Source organism: Cyanistes caeruleus, chromosome 2 (assembly GCF_971803275.1).
Source record: "Cyanistes caeruleus chromosome 2, bCyaCae1.hap1.1, whole genome shotgun sequence".
NCBI lineage: Eukaryota > Metazoa > Chordata > Aves > Passeriformes > Paridae > Cyanistes > Cyanistes caeruleus.
This window is the reverse complement of record NC_141702.1, coordinates 77728799-77750305: the sequence shown is the minus strand read 5'-3', so window position 1 is coordinate 77750305 and position 21507 is coordinate 77728799. Positions and strand designations below refer to the sequence as shown.

Sequence of the window (21507 nt, the reverse complement as noted above, 5' to 3'; positions counted from 1 at the left end):
CTGAAATTCTCTGGGATGAACTGGTTTATCTATCCTTGAAAACAGAACAAATACCGGTCATAGAAATTAAATTTTTATGAGTAGTCTGACAAGAACTAGCACAGTCATTAAAAATGCTTAAAACTAAGGTACAATTCTACTCTAGTTTCAGATTCAAATTATAGCTTTAAATTTGATTTGATTCAGTATGGAATATAATTAAAACAATTTAGTTCTTCCCCTATCTTTCAGGACTTACATTTCTGTATTTATTTGTCTTCAAGCTTTGTAAATGGATGTAGCAGAAATGGAAATCAGAGATCTATTTTAGCACAGCTTTGATCTGGAAAAGCAGCACCTATGAGCTCCAAAAAGCTGTCACAAAAATTGAGCTAGAGTAAGAAGAGGCTTAAACCCTTCTGCTTGAATCAATGTATTTTTAGGATGTTCAAAAATAAGTTCCATTTTTGTCAAAATTTAACTGTCCCTTGGTTTACCTGTGCTTTTCAAAAGCTCTGGTCATGTCATTTAACATTCTGGTTGCCTAACTGCTGTTGAGTTGGTATAACACTAGAACTTTTCTTGATGCCTTTTTTTACTCTTTTTTTTTTCTTTTGGTTGTCTCCCTCTTCTCATGCAACGACAAACTTGCTGTTGTTCACCTGAAGTCAGTTAACTTGTGTTGACTACATCCAGCTGACTTAGAAGTCTGCCTGCTAGCAGCTGACATTAGATATGGAAAAAATGCTTAACAGAAGCTGTGAAATTCTCTATAACTTTCCTATTTGCATGAAAATTTTCACAAGGGAAAAAACAGTGAGATAGGTACCTATATATAGGTATCTATCAGAATTTCTTTCCTAGCAGTGTTATCTAAAACTTTCAAACAATGCACCAACAGCATAGGGTTTGGTTTTTATTTTTTTCATGTGGGGAGATCAGGGAAAATATATTGAAACAATAGTTAATGAACTTTCCTTTATGTCCTTGTGGCCACACTCAAATGGCTTGCTGAAGCTGATGGTATTATGAAACATTAGCATAAATGGTATGTCGTGTGTGTGGAACCTCCATCAAGGGAGGTCAGTGGGAACAGACTAAATAACAATTAGTCTGAAGTCAGAGGTTTGTAGTGCAGGGAGAAAAGCTGGAAGAGCTCTCAAGCCTTCTTCTAGAAATTGTTGTGAGTAGTCTATGTACATTTAAGTAGAATAAATCATGCCAGAATAGCCAGGCAAAGTAATCTCCAAAGAAAGTTACATAATGTAGAGGGCATAATTTCAGTCTGTAACCTATTACCACAATAAGTATCTTTGCAGTTTTAGCTTAGAATATGAAGCCTGCTGCAAATTTAGTGTGGTAAGTTTGGGCTTATTTATATAGCCATTTCTGTATTGCTTTGGTGATGGTGCATCATCTGTGGTATGGTTTAGGATATATTTTCAGCTGGTATCTTCAGTGTTAACAGGGAGAGTGAATTATAGCTTTCGTTGGTTTTTTGTGCAATTTTTTGATATCTCTTGTATGTTTGTAAGTGTTGGGGAGCTGTTGACTCAGGAAAATATTACAACCCACACAGAGTTGTAAGCCAAATTTCTTTATCATCTCTGTAAGCATATCCAACTCTGAATAAAATAATTTCAATTCTCACCTCTGTGTTTTCCTCTGGTTTTCCCCCTTGAATACTTCAAGGTAATGGTAATACTGGTTAGTGAGAGATGGACTCCTATGGTCATGTTTTTTGAGTGACTATAAGGAGGGTGTTTGTCTGAGATTACCCTTCAGCACTTCTTGAGCATTAGTAGCTTTTTGCTTTGCAGAATCTGCACTCAGTTAGTTACAGGATTTTAAAACAAATATCTATAAAAACAAACAATAGATTTTAAACTTTTTTTAGGATTGGTCAAATTGTTACTCCCGTAAGCCTTAAGCGAGTAGGACATTACACTTGGGGGTGGTGTTGGAAAGGCATTTATAAAATATCTTGGTCCCCTAAATGGTTCTTTATTTCTATGACTGTTTTTAGGTCTAGGTTATTTTCTGCATATACCATACTCCCATTTGTCATTTCCAGAATGTCCTTAGATTTCTGCAAGTTTGAAGAATGTGTTCTGAATAATGTTATTCTAAAGGTGAAATCATAATTGTTTCTTTTTTTTTTCTCTTTACAGCATAGACTTCCAAAAGAACAATCCAATACACAAGTTAACTGAAGAGGAACTTCTGGCTTTTACTTCAGTAAGTAACTTACCTGGCACTTAATAAATACGTTTTCACTTAATATTTAAGTACCAAGCAATAATATGTCAGTCACACTAATCAGGAAACTGTTTGTAAACCAAATTTGTGTTAATAGTTAGATGTTTCATTAATTTTTTCTTATTTCAAGAAATTAAAGTATGCTGAAGTTTAACCTAATTTTCAGCCATCATCGTGCAGGAAAAACTTGACATCTAAAAATGTAATTTCACCTCAGAACACGTACGAAATAATTTCATGTGTTCAAGTTTTATTCACTGTATGAATTACAACATAATATGCAACGAAATAATTCTATAGCAAGCTCTTGTGACACTAGTGTTGAAGGTGGTTTTCTTTAAATGGTGTTCAAGAAGAGTTCTTTACAAATTTCAACTTTATTCTGTCAGATTTATTCAGTCTGTATCAGATGTTCTGCTTAGACATATTTCTGTCATGTTTATTCCCAGTTCAGTGGCTGATTTGCTGCAGAACAAATTTGTAACTTTCAATGAAGCTTTGAAAATTCTCAGTATTTTTATGTTGTTGGGGTTTTGTTTTTTGTTTGTTTTTTTTACTTAAGACAAAACAAAATTTGCTTTTTCCCTGATCTTTTCTGCTTTTGTGGAGTTTTCAACATTAGTTTAGATGGGAGGATGTAGGAGAAAAGGCTTGTCATTTTGTTGCCTTTTTTGCTTACTTTCCACAGTGTTAGACTTAAGTTTGGGTGCAGGAAAGAATTGCTGTCCTACCCAAGCCTTCTAGTAAGAGACTGTATTGCTGTGGTATTGTCATCTGAAAAAGAAAATTATTGGATCTCAGCAAAAAGCCCTTGAATTTCACTTGAGCTAGAATCTCACCACTGACACCTGTAGTTGTGTGAAAGGACCAAGGACAGTAATCTAAGGTTAACTATGGTAAAGTTTGATAGAGGGTTTTTTCTAAAAGGAGGTTCTACCTGTAAAAAAAGATAATCCTAATCTTACTAGATAAATGTAAAATAGGTTGGTTTAAAAATACTGTTTGTTTAGGTCCCTCTGCAGTATATTTAAGAGGGGATGCATGAGGGAACTGAGTGAATTGCTGTAAAACTGTCTGGGTTTCTAGGTTTTCTCTTTGTTGCTGTAATGATTGTAGTGATATCATTCCTCACTATATAATTTCTGAAGTATTTTGTTTTGAACTACAGTTTCATTCTGGGTTTGGTGTTTCAGGGTTTTTTTCCAAAAGGTAGGAATAGAGAACAGGAAAAAGTTGAAATGTAGGAAAAAATAAGACTGCCCATTCTTCCTTTGTAGTAATTGAAGTATCCAGTAAGAATATCAAACAATTGCAGGGGAACAAAATATTACAGAAATAATAAAGACAAATAAAGTAAGGAAATGTACACATAAAAGAAGCCTGTAGGAATGACACCAAATTGGTGAGCTTTTTTTTTTACTGTAAGCTTTTTTCAAAAATGGTGAAACTATTAAAATACAATTTTTCCCCCAAAGGTAATGTTAATACAAACATATGAAGTTTCAAGACATGCATCTAATTTCATTAAGACAAACCCTGCGATTTTTGTTGTTAAAATAATGTTAAATGTATATAAAACTATAGAAATAGGGTTTTCTGTGAAAACTCAATCTTGCACTCTGTATTTTATTTCCAAACTTCATGGACTATTTTTGTACACCCCCTGCTTCAGTCTCCTCACTACCACTATTGTTCACATCATTATTGGGTGGAAACGCAGTCATTATATTACATGAATCTTGAGATAACTTCTTAATTTATTCTATCATTTTTATATTAAATGAACTGATATTGTGATAACACAGTATCTTTAACAAAATTGACCCTGCTACTGTAGTGGTCTGCTTTCAGAATAATGAAAGCAGGTGTGGAGGTTAACTGTTTTAACACTTGAAGAGTAGAAAAAGCCAAGGTATGTTGTGCACTAGGGAAGAAAGATAATGAGCCTTCCTGTCGTCCTTTATCTGATATTGCTTGACAGATAGATGTAAGAGATCTGTTGTGTGAATTCTTCATCATGATGGGAAAATCAAACTGCATTTTTCTGCCACCTAGTGGCTCATCCCTCAAAAATCACAGGACACCTGATAAACTTACTCTTTAATTATTTTATTGCAATGACTGTGGGGAGCTTATGTTTTCATTTATTTACTTACTTACATTTTCCTAGGGCTGCTAAGTCAGCTATGGCTTGCTTCACACTTGTAAGATCAGCATCCACTATCAGGTTAGATGTCCAGAAAAAAGGCTGAGAGATCTGTGTAGGCTTCCCTATCACTTTTTTCTCAGACTAGCAAAAAAAGAAGGATCTATGGCAGTAGATGAATAGGAATGTACATCTCACTAATAATTCAGTGATAATTCAAAATTCAGTGAACAGGAGTGACATAAAAAAGTAGTCTAAATATTAGAGTAAATAATAATTTACCAAAGAGTAATAATTTTCAGTATCAGCATTGTGTCCTTTTAAACTTTTGTTCAGTGTTTCCATTGATTGGATGTAGGGACACAGTTGAGTCTTAGAATTATTTTTGCTTTTCATCTTGACCTATGATCCCAAGACACAAACAAGAACAATTGTAGTAACACCATCCCAGGTATTTCCCAGAAGCCAAAAGCAGGAATCAGATATTAGCTTATATGAGTTCTTTTCAGTAAATGTACCTTCTGTGGCACTTGCATCTGAGCCTAAAATTGTGAATAGTCACCGCAGAATTTCATGGTGAAACCTCCTCTGAGCTCTTTTGTGTCTCAGATATGAGACTGAGATAAATCCATCACTGTGTTCCCTGGCAGTAGGGATGTTCTATGTCCATGTTGATATGACCTTGGTGTGAGTGTTAACACAGCCCTGGCACCTACAGTGTCTGCTAGCTGAGTAAATTAAATGGCACCATAGCTGTTATCACTTGTATTTAAGGTATTTACCAAGCTTTGGTACTGCCAAAACAGGAAAGTGAGCACTATATCAATGCTGCTCTAGTAATTTCTTTAGCATCAAACTGCTCTGTGTGTGTGTGTGAGCAGGCATCTTCTCAGCCTACATGTGGATTCCTAAATCTGCAGGCTGGTTAGATGGTTGTCATGCATTCATCTGATATCTACTGAAATTCGTGTTCCCTCAAAAAAGTGAGGCATTTCAAGTTATCTTAGGAAACTTGAAAAATTACAAGGCATTTTCAGTTGATCAGTGTATCATCAAGAGATCCTATTGCTTTGGACAATGTAAAATAAGTATTTTGGTTTGTGATATGCAATTTCTCTCAAGCCGAGAGAATTAAGATCTAGGTAGTACGAGAGGGAAAGGATAATCAAATTGATCTCAAGTAGATGCTGTTATCCTGCCTTGTACTAGGTGCAGTTTGGAAAACTGAGATTCTAAACTCCCTTTTATATCTGTAAAAGTTGAAAATTACTGGATCTGTAAGAGATATCTATAGATCAATATCTATTAAACAGCATAACTTAAAATGCTAAAAATAACACTATTAATTCACTGCTTGGTAACTGCAGTAACCTACAAAAGGATTTCTGCTTTTCCTTTACTGGAGTCACTTAGAAATAGCTGTTATTGTCCTAAAAGCACTGTCTTTTGTAACTAAGAATTGCTTTCAGTGTTGCTCATTCTTGAAGCAACTTGTGAGAGTGTATGTAGTCTTATTGATTGGGATAGCAGCTCTTGTAACAGGAATTTGGACTTAAATTTTGAGTTGTTCTAGTCAGATCTCTTAACCCATCAGTATATTTCAGGTTCTAAAATGTTAATCCAGAAGTGAAGTTAGATACATTAGATTATTTTCTTTACAGTTCAATTGTTGATACAATATCTTTACATAAGAAGTAATGCAAATTGCATTCTATATTTTAGCATAAGACTAAACGCAAAATAAAAAAAATATTTTTGAGGGAGTTTTTTTTTTCCACACTTAATAGTTTAGGGAAACAATTATGATTTTTTTTTCATTAATTCTATTATGGTAAGCACTTGGTCTCCTAAGAAAGCTAGGATATTTTTCAGAAATCAAATATTACACAAACCACTTCAGAGACACAGACCATTACACAGCTGGTATTTGGTGAATTTTCTGGTTATCTAACTGAATATTGCATTCAAAAGCCATTTTAAGAGAGGGATGGTGGGACAGTAAAACAATAGTGAGACTTAGTGCTTCCCTGGTAGAATTACTGGTTTCTCCCTTTTAATAAAATTTTTTGCTGGAGCTTTCTATGTAGGACGTAGAAGATGCAAGAAAGCAAAGAAGTAAATCAGTGCTGTTTTTACATTGAGATTTTCTAGCTTAGTTTACTCCCAGCCCCCCAGATTAGTTTTCCAATGCCTAAATGTGAATCCTTACCTTTTTTACTTTTGGTGGATTGTTTTTGATGTAAAAATACAGTTGTGAAGTTCTGATGCATTTTATATTGTTCAGCAGTTTTCCCCTAGAATTACACAAGTACATCACGGAGCTATAAATCAGTGGCCAATATACTTTTTTTAGAAAAAACATCCTTTTAGGAAATGAGCAAAAGTAAGCATGAAAATAATTTCCATTAAATATTTGTTGTTTGCATTATTTCAAATAGGTAATGCAGGTCAGACAGTATACCAAAGAGGAGATGAAATGAACAACAGTGCTATGTAAGTGGACATGATATTTAAAAAAAAAATTAAAAATTACACTTAAAGCTTTATAAAGGTGTTTATGATGTGAACAGGAGTTTTAAAACAGGAAACTCTTTCTGAAATGTAAAAAAGTTCCAGGAATACATGAAACATCTACTTTAGAACTGATAAATATTCCTTTGTTACAATTTTAATATTACACAGTTCTTGCAGAGAAATAGGGAAAATATTGAATACTGGATGGTGTTGCATTTTTCTCTTGCAAAAGAGAAAAATGTTTTCTTTTTAAAAGAAAAGTTCAGTAAGATTAGACTCTGCAATACAAGTTCTTGGAGCTTCATAGAAAGCTTGTACTACAACTTATAGTTTACATACTGGGGAAATGATTCAATGTTTCACAGTCTAATATGACACTCCGATAAATATCCAAGATTAAGGAGCTGCAGCTGGTCCTTAAAATTACCCATTCCATCTGTCGAAGCCCTTGAATAGTCCAGGAGAAATGGTTTTTGTGGTAAATGTGATGAGCACTTAGCCCAGTGTGGGAGAATATTACTTTTTCCCCTTCTTAGTGTGTTATGATCGAGGGACATTGAGTGGCAGCAACAATATTAACCTGTAGGGGACTGAGAAGAGAAAGTAACGAGAAACTGTGAAGGAGAAGCCTTGCTTTTGTGCATCCCCGGTCTTAGCCCTGTATTTGTATCCTTTGGAATCCATGGAAGATGAGAGGAGAAAAGGGACCATAAAAATTTAGTTGCTTTGGCTTCTTAAAATTCTGAGGCTTCTCAGGATTTGATTTATGGAGAGTTGAAGAGTCAGGATTTTTATTAAGTGGTGAAAGAGGGAAAAGGAAGCTCTGGCAATTCTTCTCTCTGTGGACACAACAGGTGAGGATATCTTTCTAAAGGGGGGAAAAAAATGGGGTAATAAACTTGTATTTTGTTTAGACGAGGAAACTGAAGTTATTTACCACCCTCTAACAAAAACAATGTATCATGCTGAAATTGTTCCAGTAGTGCAGAGAGGGATACCAAGGTCTGATGGAGGGCTTTGAGAATGTGGAAGGAGTCTGCAAAATCAAGGAATACTATGTATTCCAAAGATAGACCAGATGGGAATATTTTTTTTCCCCTGTGCTGAGCTACTGATTCCAGAAGTGACTGTTTTCACTAAGGAATTTTAGAATAGTTGGATTTTTTTTTTTTTCCAGAGGTGGGCATTTATTGAGTGTAATAGAAGCTGATGTTGTATGGTACCTTTGAAAATCACAGTGAAGAATTATAGTGCACATTTTATTGAGTGTGTGTGTATGAATATGCATATATGAATAGTTTTTCTGCTTTTCACTGTAGAAGGGGGCTTTGGGAGGAGGGAGTGAAAGGTGGAAATGGAAATGCTTTGTTTTTTTCATCTTTTCTATGGCATTTGTGATATTAATGTGGAACTAGGGAGCAGTCAAATCAAGGCATACGATATTTTTAATGTTAAGCCTTCCTATCAAAACTCTATAAAACTAACATGCCAATTTGGTTTCTAAAGAAAAGTTGTTTATATAGCTTAAATAAAAGCAGTGCATTTTTCTCTGCTGAGAAAATGGCTGCAGTTTTTTTATGTTTTATAAGCAGCAAGAGTATTGAAAAGCTCATTAAGAGTGCCATGTGTCTCTACTGCTGTAACTTTTGTGGTTTTATAAAAAGTTTCTTTCACTTCTTTTCTAAGCTGTGTTGCCCATTTTGAATAGCCTCTGTTGGTTACAAGATTATAACACTGCAAAGGCTTTCTCTCAGCAAAGCCCTACTAGTTACTTTTTAAGTAAATGAATTCAGAGCTAGTCTATTCTTTTTTTTTTTCCTTCTTTTTTTTTTAAATTTCTTTCTTTCTTTCTTCTAAAGACTTTATTCAGAAGTCTGAATCATTTTGCAGGAATTTCAGGACCTAAACACTTGCTAATTTAGTGCATGTATGCCTTCTGGCCCATCACACAGTACTGGGTAATCAGATTGAATGTGGCAAAAGAGAAGCTGCCTCTTTCTGCTGCATGTGCTAAGACTCGACCGGATCTCTTGGAAGCTTATTCACAAAGAGTCTGGTCCTTGGCTTTGCAGTGTTTTGTGGGTAGCAGACTGGCCTGCTGTTGTCAGTTATGTTTGCTGCCTTTAGATGTTTTAGGGTAAAGTAACTGGGTGCTGTAGTACATGTGTTGCAGGGCAGGGGTGAAGCTTGCATTCCATTCCAAAACTGGGATTAAGTAACAGTCTGTCTGAAGTTGGTTTGTTTTACAAAGTATCAGATTTCAGCATAATTGACACTTTTATCCCTTTCAACTTTGTTCTCCTCTGTGGTCTGCATTCTTCCCTCAGTCCATGGGATCCTCAGCTCTGCTTGAATTATATCTTGCAAGAGAAGATTCCTGATTTATTGTGTCTTTCTGAGCAAGAAATTTGGGATAGCCTTTCCTCTCTAGCATGGTGTGCTCTTTTGTATAATCCGCACAGAATTACTCAAGCAATAGATTTTAGCGGGCTCACTGAAACTGGTAAAAGAACATGAAAATAATGTTTAAATATTAATAGATTTTTTGCCTGTCTAAGGGCTTGAGAAGTTAAGCAGGCAAATTTGTTGACAATTAATAACATTTTTTCCCACAGCAGCTTTTCTTCTCCCCCTCCTGCTTTATCTATCAGCAGCTCACTTATTTTTTCTAGCAGCCTCTCTGACAGCCAGTTGACATGTCCCAGGCTTCCCTTCCCCCCTCATGTCCTTCACCAGTTATAACTATCATCATTTACTTCAGCAAGAAAGTTTTCATTGCAACAATAAGGTGAAATTAAATACCCTATTCAACAAAATTCTGTTTGAGATATTATCTGAAGGAAATAAGGTCTGATGCTTAGTAACCACTTTTTGGTGATGTTATGATGATCAATTCACATGTTATCAGTACTAGAAGTTGCTTGCTTTAGTGACTTATATTTTGACCTGTTTGGCTGGATAGGGCACAGATGAACTAAACAAGGCATAAATCTAATCCTCTCTTTTTTCAAAGTAAATTTTTTGTTGTTTTACTATACGTGAGGAAGAATTATTCTTAAAATTTATATAGCTATTGTAATGTCTTGCCCTCATCTTCTCTTGACTACTTAAATATCATCCCTTCATTTGATTTTTTTCCTAGCCCAATACTTCAAATATTACTCAAATCTTGCTTGTTACGTATTATCTGAAAAAATAAAGGTGGTTGAATTCTTGTTTGCTAGTGTCTTAACAACTGGAGTTTAATTTTCTCTGATGATATCATGTCTATATTTCAACTGTAAGTAGAACATTTTTCATATCAGTTGACCAAACAATCTTTATGGTCTATGTTAAAGATGAAATACAGACCAAGTAACAGATTTTTTTGTGACTTAATACGCTTTGAGATAGGTTTCACTACAATGTTATGGTCTTTGATTACAGTCATGAAATATGTTTTTTCTTACCTCCCAAGGTGTCTGAAGTGTGCAAATCTGATACTCATTGATTCATTTATCATCAGTAAAATGTCACTGTACTGTTGTTCTTGGTTCTTTTGGATGCCATCAGTTATAGCTATTTTATTCCAACTGCTTTTGGAAAAATATAATAAGAACTTATAAATAATAAATCTATCTTAGCCCATTTCGGCATGAATTTATTTTTCTATTCCTCCAAAATTAGGGATGAAAAACTGAAATGTCTCCAATGACTCTTCCTTCTAATTATTTTTTTCCTTTGGTCTTCTTTCTTTTTGAAGTTTTAGATAGCCAAGCTACTGGAAGGGATTTCTAATTGGTACTTTCTTTTGTACATTTATTGACAGGCAGTTCAAGATTTTTGAGGAAAAAAGTGTTTAATCAAGTTCCAAGTCCATAAACCATGGGCTTTTGAAAGGAGATGTAATGGAGAAAGATTTGGAGTAACTATTTTTGAAAAAACTTCGCAAAGAAACACAGCTTATATTCATGGAAATGCTGCTTTACTTGCTTAGCTGTCCAGGTTTGAGTAAACCCTGTTCTGTTCAGCAGTGATCTTGGCTATGGTTTTGTGCATTGTCCTGCCCTTGTATGAGGAGCTTGTTGGCTTCAACATGTTGTGGAAAAACATGGTGCCCTCTAGATTACAGAAGGACAAAGGTTAGTAGCTCTGATTCTGGTATTGCCACAATATTTCCTTTCCTTTCTTTTAACAGAAGCAGCACATTTAAATAGAAGAATGGAATTTTAAAGTGCTGTTGGCCAGACAGTAAGATGTCACGGTTAAATTAATTTCTGAAACATTTAAATACATCTGTATGGAGGTTGTATGTACATTTATTTTACAAGTATTTTTAGAATGCTTGAATTCAAGTACTGATCATATATTATGTGACTGAAGAGGGGGAAGCTTTTGTTCTTGCCAGATGGACCCCATTGAACAGCTGGATTTTTTTTCTTCCAGAAATAGATTTTTACTGGTATAATTTACAGACCAGTAGAGCAAAGTATTTTTTTTAATACTTATTTGTAACATCTAATATGCAGGAAAACTTCATAAGGTAATTCACATGAAGTGTTTGTGGCCCTTATGGAAAATAATTTCCAGTTACGCAAATACATGAATAAGAAAGGTTCATATTCTGTTGATGAAGGTTAGCCCATTGCATCGGAAAATAGAACCAATGGCAGCTCATTTAGTGGACTGTTCAAGCAATGAGTATCATAAATTAGTGTCATGATTACTGTGAGAAATTTCAGACTTTTTTCTGGTATTATTTATATGCCTAAAATATAGTATATATGATAATATGGTATAACATAAATACTTTTGACATGTTTGGATTGACTGCATTAATCATGGCAAGTAGAGCTGTTAGTCATGCAGACTCTTCAAATAAAGGCCAATAAAATGTTTAAAAGCATCACGTTCTGCATGTTTCAATTTGCAAAAATGTTTTAAAATATTCACACTATTTAATGTTTTTCTATCTGGGAAGCTGAGATTTGGGGGCTTTTCTGAACTGAAATAAAAATCATGACACTAGCTATTTGTTGATATATTTTGACATATTTAAGACTTTAGTGTCCTGTCTATGTTTTCCTTAAGCATGTCTTGCATTAGTTAAATTGGAGCTGGCGCTTTTTTTTTCTTCTTGAAAGACTTCATGTCTTGTGTCAGCTAGATTTTTCTTAAGTACATTTGTCAGAATATATTGGCCAACACATTCTCCAATGAATTCTGTCTAGTCTAGACAAAAGATGAGAGAGAAAATATTTTTTATAGATTTCTATAAATAGACTGTGAAAGATTTTTCTGTGCTGTAGGATTAGATGTTTGATTTCATAATTGCAACACTAGGAGAGGGAAAGCATGTGCCTTGGGTATTGTCCCTAATTTGGTTTTTTATTGTTTGCTAGAAATGATGTTTTCTTTGCTTTTCAGTTTAATACATATCTGTCAAAGCCTTACAGTTTTGGAATAAAGAAATGAAATATGTCCAGAAAATTGTTTTTGTTTTGAACAGCTTGCGTGATCTGGAGCTCTTAATAGCTTAGTAGCAGGAGTCAAAAAGTAAGCAGGACATTTAGTGGCTGGGGTAAGGACACAGTTCTCATCTTACAGCTTGTGGTGCAAGAACGGCAGTGTGTGTCTTTTTGTGTCTGTATATTCTGTCTTTTCCTTATCTGTAGTACACAAGTGTTTATTTCTGTGTGTTGTAGCTGTAATAAAGCTGGAAAGTTGCAAACCATAGGGGCACAAAATTAAAAAGATTGCTTCTTTCATTTGTCATAGTAAAATGTCTTTGTAGTTTCTTCAGACTAGACATAAGGTGAAAATTTCTTATGAAGATGGTGTTAAAGCACTGGAACAAGTTGCCCAGAGATGTGGTAGATGCCTCATCCCTGGAAACATTCAAGGTCAAATTTCATGAGGCTCTGGCCAACCTGTTCTAGTTGAAGATGCCTCTGATGATTGTAGGGAGATTGGACTAGATGGCCTTTAAGGGTCACATGCCAGCCCAACCCATTCTATGATTCTTCATCTAATTTTCTCAGTGATTTTAATAACTGCTGTGGTTTTTGTGCATACAACTGGTAAGACATAGGCTGTTGTGTTTGAATATTAATCCATTACAGCTCATGCTTGTAGCTTCTTTCAAGTCAAATCACAACTCAGACGCTGCCATTTGACTAATAAATATATTCAGATTATAGCTTCTCTCTTCACAACTCTCTCAGACTTAGGAATGTTATTCACTTTTGCCCACTAAGACAGGATTTTCTTTTGTGCTTTCCAGCAGTCTCTCACTCTTCCCCCCCCACTAGTATTAGTCACTTGTGCTTGTGTCAGCTTCCCTTTTTGTTTACTTATCCATGCCATATTCCTCTCAGCCCTTCTTTGTCAGTGCTTGCCTGTTGTTTATCTTTCACTCTTGCTCTCATTTTCCCTAGTTCCTTTCCTGCTAATGTATTGCTGACTATTTTTACTCCATTCCTTCCTCACTTATGGTTGCTGCTTAAGGAGTTAGTCTTCTTTCAGGACTATTGTGCCTTCAGGCTCTGAAAGAAAGGTGACAGTTTTGTTTTGTTCCTGGGTATGAAACTGTTGCACATAAGGTTGAAAGCCAGGGTGCTGGTGGCCTCCAGAAGCTTGATGCTCTTGCACGTGAGAGCAGTAGCTCTTTAAAGAGACAAAACATTTCTGCTGGTGAAGTCAGGAAGGAACTGAATGAAATTTGAGATCAATTATCTTTCAATGGACATTCAGACTTGCTCATATGCTCTTTCTGGAGAAACTGTTGAGGTCATCCTATAGGTCTCAGTGAAATTGTCATCTCCAGCCATCTTCTAGCCCCTTAGCCCACCAAGCAGTAAGTGAGGCAAGCCTCTTGCATTAACATGTCATATTTCTTGTGAACACCAAGTATTGCAGTATGTAGACTGCTGAACCATAGAGATCATTGTAGGCAGAATTCCTGTGGTAGATGCTGGCATTCAAAATGGGGAAAAACCAGGTAGACACACTCCCTGTAGAGCCCTGTCTGGCACTGTGTGGTTTTTCTTTTGCTGTGTCTCACTGTTCTACATACAGCTGTTCTTACAGACTGAAGGTTGGGAGGGTATTTTATAGAATTTCTGTAATTTGTTCTGACATAGATGAATAATAAAGTCAGTGGCAGCCTTAGTATAAATCACTGGTCTAGGCATGTAATTATTCCTGATTTTTTTTGCTGTGCTTGTTACAGAAGAAAATGTGGTAGCTGATTTTTACTAGTCAAGATCATTATAGGATGGATTCACAAATGGGATGTGTGCATTTTACAATGTAAAAGCTGTATGCAACTGGTATTCTTCTTGTGCCATTGACTAATGTTAAATGTATGAAACTACGAAAACGTTTAAGTTAGTTCTTTTTAAGAAGATAATTTAATGCTTTCTAGTGAAGCTGTGAAGGGAACTTCTAATGCTTCATTGCTTTGTGTGATTTTTATGGTTGTGCTCAAAATCTGTCTGAGAACAAGTATTTTTGCTACCCTGTATTCTCTTCCTGCAGAAGATTCTCAGTTCAGGTATTTTAAGGAAAATTATTGTAAATGGATATTTGTACTGAAGTTATCATTGTAGAATTAAAGATAAAAGTTGCTGTTTGAGTCCAAATCTATGCAGCATCAGATAACAGCATGTAGAGCAGCATTCTTCCAGAGGCTGTTGATAGGCCAGATAAACAGGAAGTATCACAGGCAATCTGTGGAGGAAAACATAGTGGTGTTCTCATAAATGTGAGGAGGCAGACTGAACAGACTAATCCCACCACCCTGGGTCAGTTGCATAAGGATCTGTCAGCCCTAAAGAATTTTTCCAGTTATCAGGAGTTCTGAAAGCAGTGAGTTTGCTCTGAGAAGTTCAAACCAGTAAAACAGAAAAAAGGGAATGGGAGCCTTAATGTGTAGTTTTACCTGGATAAGTATTGGAAGATCTTGGCTTTTGTCTGTAGCCACAGGCAACAGTAACAAATAGAAAGATTAAAAGTCACAACTGTCTCCCTGAAGAATAAATTTTCCTTAGCAGAGAATGAGTTAACCTGTAGCACTGTCTATTCCAAAAGTCTTCTTTGTCAGAGGAGAGGCAAGGCTGAAGGGGGGTAGAACATGAAGGGCAAAGGATTCAGGAGCCTACTGTGGTAGTTTGCAAGGGGAATAGGATAGAATTCTTCCCCCATATGGCCAAATCTAACAAGTTAGAAAATATCCTCCATTGACACAGTTTTTTTACATTTTAGCCGTTTTTTTCAGTCATTTGCTTTGTTTGTCTTGTGACTAAGTAGATTGCAAGTCCACAGATAGTGTGCACACAGTTCTGAAATTATCTTTTATTTATATTATTTATCTGAAATTATCATTATTTTTAAAATGGTATCTAGCCATTGTCAAACCAGATGCACTATTTTCTGGTTTTCAGGATATAACTTCAAGATCACATGCTGCGTTGGGAATCTTGGCACAGAAGGTGAAATTCCAGAGGTTGAGCAGTTAAAATGAGAAATTTACTGTTGTTTAATAACTAGGGAAATCCTTATCATTGATACCAAAGAGTTAAAATCTACTCTTTTGTATCGAACATCGTGATTTATTTCTGTTGAGCTTGGGCCTTAGGAAATAAATGCAGTACTGTGATGTGGTCTGGAAGTCTGTACTTAGGCTGTTTCAGGAGTGAGTCCAAACCACAGACCTGAAAAAAACAATGCTACTACAGTCAAATCTGGCTGAAGTTGTTTGCAGCATAACACAGAATAAGTGATGTGTTTGGCACAACAGAGCAAGTGTCAGTCATATGGCTGGACTCCATTCTAAGTGAAAATAGGAGCCATATCTTATGTGGTTTACCCTTCACTAGTCATTGAAAGCTGATTCCTTTAAATAAAACAGTATCTTCTTTTTTTCATGACATTTCCTTTTCTTCTCTAGTTTCTTTCTTCTCCTAAAAAAAAAATAAATAAATTGAGAACCTCCAAGGAAAGATTACTTCTGAACTTAGTCTCTTAAAATGAAAAGAAAAAAGCAAACCAAAATACAACACAAAAAACAGATTAGGCAGCAGCATAAAAAAACCACTCTTCTTTTACGTCTTACATGAGGACACAATATGTATACCAGTTAGTACTGTAAGAGTGTCAAGCTCTTAAAAATCTGGTAAATATCAGCCCACCAATGCCTGTTAATGTGAAAGAAAACTTATATAATTCTGGACATCCAGGATACATCTGCAACTTGGTTGTATAAGTAGAACTGAACAACCAATTTGATTGATAATATCTTTGTACTGTTATTAGAAAGTGGAAAATCCTGAAAGGGGGAAAAGCATTGAAACATTTTCCTAGCCGAACTTGATCTGAGTTGATTATTTCATTGTGTCTAAAATTACTTTGAATTGTGGTATTTATTTCTTCTGTAGCTTTCTCTGAAAGTTACATACCTGCATGCATGCAAATTAAGTCACAGACTACATTATACAGAAGCAAAAAAAATATGTTTATACCTCACTATAAGTATCCATAGTTCTTACTATATTTTTTTTTCCATGCAGGCTGATATATGAGCTTGCTTTTTTTGTTTCTTTGACATTTGAATCCATACAAAGCTTTCTTTGAGTCTTTTGTTTCCACTGAAAACTCTCCAGTAAGCGTAGATCTTTGTACTCTTTTCACACAGCTCTTTTTGTGGAACATATAGACTTGCTCTGAAAAGGAAGTGCTCGTGTGCTCATTTTCTCTGACCTTTTTCCTGGTGAATTGCATCATGTAGGGGACACTGGGCTGTCATTTCAGTTTTATATGCAGAGCTGCATTCAGACCTAGATGGAAAGACAATCATCATGTGCTTGGTTTCTGCTATTTCTGACTAGAGATCTGTTTCCAGTACCCCCATGTTCATGTCAAAGGACCCGTTTTTATTTATTTTTTTTTAATACACACAATATTTAGGTGTTTCTGAGTTTCAGGGTTATGGCATGAGACAGATTTTCCAAGAGAAAACATAGGAACATCCAGCATAGAAGCTGAGGAAATTCTTTATGTGTATTCAGAACATGTAAAAACTAACAGGAGGAAGGAGCAGCTGTGGCATTTCGTATGTTTGGTTGTGGATCTTGTTCTAACAGTACTTAACCATTTCCCTTTACACTTCTGAAAAGTGTGGTTGAGGAGAAGACCTGGTATTGTTTTGGCTGGTATTCTGCCTGTGAGGAAGCGTACATGGAAGCAGAAGAAGGGAAGAATAACAGAACAATATATTTATATCTGTTAGTAAAAGCACCAGATCTAGACCTTCTGTATGATTCTTTTTGCTTCATGGTCTTCAAAAATAAGATTCACTGAGAAGGTAAAATAGACACAAGATAATTCAGGTTTCAAATGAGATGGGGGTGCAGAATGGAAAGAGAAGTTGGGTGTTCTCCTGACTAATGTTACTTAGAAGAACCAAGACCAGGGGTAGGGCAGCCTCATTTTACCTGAATATTGTCTGTGTTTTCTTTGCTAAAGAAAACAAATGGAATAAATGAGGTGTAAATTCTGAGGATATTTTCTTTTGGGAAGTTATCCTTTTTCCCAGTTGCAACTTTCAGCTGTATAGTCAGCTGACTATGATGAGTATTGACTAACAAAGGAAAAAGTTGCTGGTGAATATGAAATAATATCAATCTATGGTTGAAGAGGCTGTGTTGAGTTTTTCCAACCACAATTGCTTTGTTTTAAGGGGAGGTAGAAGAAATGTAAGGATAGTAACAAATATCTTTGAGCAGATAGTAAAGCTAACTTCCAAGATTTCTTGCCTGATTTTTTTTTCTTTTATTTTTTTTATTTTTTTTTTTATTCCTTGGAATTCTAGGCACTACAGAAGTGGTACATAAGCCAGCACAGTTTCCAAGCTGATCTAGTGTACATAGTTGCCTAGAAGCAAGAACTGTCTCTGTGCAAGGTAGATACTAGAAGGAGTAAGAGTTACTGCTTAAAACAAGTGCCATGGAGGGGAAATATATTTAGAATGATAAGCAGGACAGAGTATGAGAATAACAGTGGGTGGATGTTATCAAGACCTACCCATTTGCTACAGAACACTATTTGAGTGGGGTAAAAATAGCTGTGGAAAATACAGTTCAAGTGAGATTATGTTAGCTTTTGTGTATTGTGATATTTTTTAAGTCTTCTTAGAAGAAAATTTATTCCAGTCTAACTTTTGAATTGATTGAGAGAGGTATGAAATAACTCTTATATTGCATTTAATGTGCCTTCAGATGTGATAAATTCCAGATATGATAGATTTCAGACAGTCATTTGCAGATGAAGATTAAATGAGACACTTGAGAGCATTAAATTGCCTTTAGGTAAGTGCAATGTAATTGCTGCTCTATTGAGTCTGGCATTCATTTCTAGATCAGTCTAGTATAGTGTAAATAAGTAACTGCTTACCTAAGAGGTTTCTAACATTTTGCCTTATAAAGTGTGTATGGACAAAAAGAGAACTGAAAACTGAAAAAAGTAACAGTATGTGTGTGTACACATATGTTTAATTTTATAGCACTCATAATTAATGTTTTACTCCAAATCCATTAAATTATCCAAGCTTCTGAAATTATGTATATGAAAACATCTCATTGAAACACACTGAAGTATATAGCAATGCAAAAACAAACAAAAAAAAATCTTGTTTCTGTCTGTTGTGTCTGTCTGTTGTGTCTTCTTGTTTTAGTAGTCAAAATTAACAAAAGGTACTCTATTTACAATGCTATAAGGTTACAATTTGAGTAATGAGGCTACCAGACAAGACTAGACAAAGTGAATTTTAAAAATGCCATTCTAATTAAACTAGTCCCTTGATGCAGATCACTGATGGTGTTTTGGCCTTGCTCTTGACTTTTTAACACCAAGAGGTATTTCTAATGGCTGTGGTTAAGAGCTTTAAGCCCAGCTCTGCTAATGATCAGCTAACACCTGTTGTGGTGAAAAGCTATTTTAGTTCAACAGTCCCAGGATTAGTTTTATAGACCAAAATAAACCCTTGTCATACAGTTGAGTGAATACCTTTAGATTTTGGGAAAAATATGGCTGAATGTGGGGTCTAAATCTGCTGAAATATATGGAATATTAAAGCAGTACTGGAAAATGGCACTGTGCAAATGCTGCTGTCTCAGTGCGGGAAAGTAAATCTTTGTCACTTTAATGCTTTCAGGAATTCTGTCTGTCTCTCTCATTTACCTCACTGACAGTCAGAGAATTCTTTAAATCATGGTAACTTCAAGAGGCCTTAGAAAAACCACAGGTGAACACATGATTGACTCTGTAGCATGCTGTCATGATGTAACAACTCACTGAAACAGAGAGACTTAATAAACAAAAATACAGAACTTCTGCTAATGTATTTCATACAGGTTCAAGCAATGCTTTATTTTTTGTTTTTTATTATGGTGCAGAGGTCTTGGCATAATGCTCTAAAGGTGCCATGCAGAATTTACATTAGATGCTGTTAGGCAAGGAAATATTTAAGACCTAACCAAGTAATAACACATTTTCCTCATGCAACACTGAAAAAGAAACACTAACACAGGACTTGGAATAATGCCTGAAATAGAATTAATTTGAAGTGTATAATGAAAGTTGACATGTTTGTGAAGAAAAAAATGTAAATTACCCTTGTCTTGCTAGTTTTAGCCTAAGACTGTTAAATCAATTAATTCCATATTGTGTTACTGTTAAATACTGTTAAATCTGTAATTCCAAAGACTTTTTGTATTGTTAATTTTTAAGTTCTAGTTGTCTAAGCCATATGGAAAAAGATGCTTTTGTTTGCTACCTAAAATTGCCGTCCATTTTACAGAAAAAGGCAGAAATTTTGAAGACAGTTGCTTATGTGTTGATGTAGATACACTTCTAATTTGCAGGATTAGTTGATTTTTTTTTTTATTAATTGATTTTGATTTCTTTTTCTGGTTCACAACTCTGTTAGAATGTCTGGAAGTGTAGGACAGATTTCTGTGTTTAGTGAAAGTGTGAAATTAGAGATGTGTCAAGGTAGATACAGCACAATTTTTGATAATTCTTAAAGATACCAGCAGGGCCTTAAATGTTCGTTTGATACCTGAGAAGTTCTTTTCACCTTGAGGAGTAAAGATGTAGTAGACTACAATGGATACAGGTGTGAGTATTCCTTCTGCTTAGATTTTTTTTTTTAATAGAAAAAAAATCAACCAAAAACATATCTGCAAAGTCCCTTGGCTAGTCCATGCTGAGAACGATTTTCTGTATAAATTAGACTTTCTTTTCTTCTCTTCCTTCCTGCTCATACCTTTCTCAAGGTATAAAAGTATTATTGTCCATGTTTGTGTCCTGTATCTTATTTATGTTGCTCTCCAAGGAGATAATTATGCCAAATAGGGTTAGAATTTGTCAATATGAAACAAGAATCATCTGGAGTGGAATCCTAATGTCATTTTTTCTTGTTGGACCTTAGGAAATAAGGTGTTCATAGCTATTAAAATGTGAGTAGGGAATAGACAGCCTGATTGCTTTTGCCTAAAGCACAGTGTTTCTAGAACTAATGTTTCTAGAAATTATTTATCTGAAGGTTTGCTGTCAAATTAACAGATGCTTCAAATTTGGTTTTTTTTTTCACATCAGTATGTTATATCTAACTACTGACATATGCAATAAAATATTTTTTGTTCCTAGTACTTAGAAAGGTGAGGAATTTTTAGGGGCTCAAATTGCCATCCTGTGTAGTGGTGTAGATTCCAAAAATATTATTTGGGAATGTTGTTTGCAATGCCAATGATTATGGATGACAGAAACTGAAAAGAGAGGAGGGTTTGAAATAATTTACTTCATCATCCTTTTTGTTAGTTTCCAAGCTATCCACTGTTATTTGTTTAAAGCTATAACATACTCATGATGTTTCATGTAAATTTGGGATTGTACTGTGAATTCCATAAGTGGAAGTTCTGCTGTAGAAACAGTAAAGTCAATAGGATGGAATTTGATGTGTTTTCTTTTGTTGCTACCTCTTCCAATTTACTGTCCAAGAGAAAATCTTTATTGGCTGTCAAGTTTTGTTTGAATTTTGAACCTAAAGTGAAGTTGTCAGTGCATTAACATGATACCCTCAGAGAAATGAAAAGTATTATATGTAAGTATAGAAGAATGGAGTTTCTGACTGAACTTTCAGATGATTCAATTTCAATGAAATGATGATTTATGAAGACACTGGAGGACCTCCCCTGTTAGTATGAAAAGAAAAAAATAACCTCTCTGAAATGATAGCATTTAGTCTTTGTCTGGGATGAATCAGACGGGTGTTTGCAGATACACATTTTAGTTTAAGGGTTCCATTTCAATGCAGTTACATAAAAATATATACAGAGATTTACATGCAGTAATTATGTATCATTACACATAACAGAGAAGATTTGTGTATGATAAAAATGGAAAATGAAAAAAGGAAAAGTCTTGGGGGTAGCATTGAGCTAAGGATTATGGTGAATCAAAGACAAACTTTTTATTGTAATTATTATTTATATATATAATTATTATATATATATATAATTATTATATATATACATATAATTATATGATGTTCTTCAATTCTGAATGCATTT

General features: G+C 35.0%; 1 protein-coding gene across 3 annotated transcripts in view; it reads left to right on the top strand.

Moving 5' to 3' along the window:
- The window catches only part of TTC27 (tetratricopeptide repeat domain 27), a 113704-nt gene that overhangs the window by 31980 nt on the left and 60217 nt on the right, over positions 1-21507 (top strand). For all 3 annotated transcript variants that reach the window (XR_015283517.1, XM_086878082.1, XM_086878083.1), the window contains exon 9: positions 2151-2217. Coding sequence is in view for 2 of the 3 variants with exons in the window: in XM_086878082.1 (XP_086734208.1) it covers positions 2151-2217 (67 nt within the window). In the remaining variant the exon portion in view is untranslated. The remainder of the gene's footprint in view (positions 1-2150; positions 2218-21507) is intronic.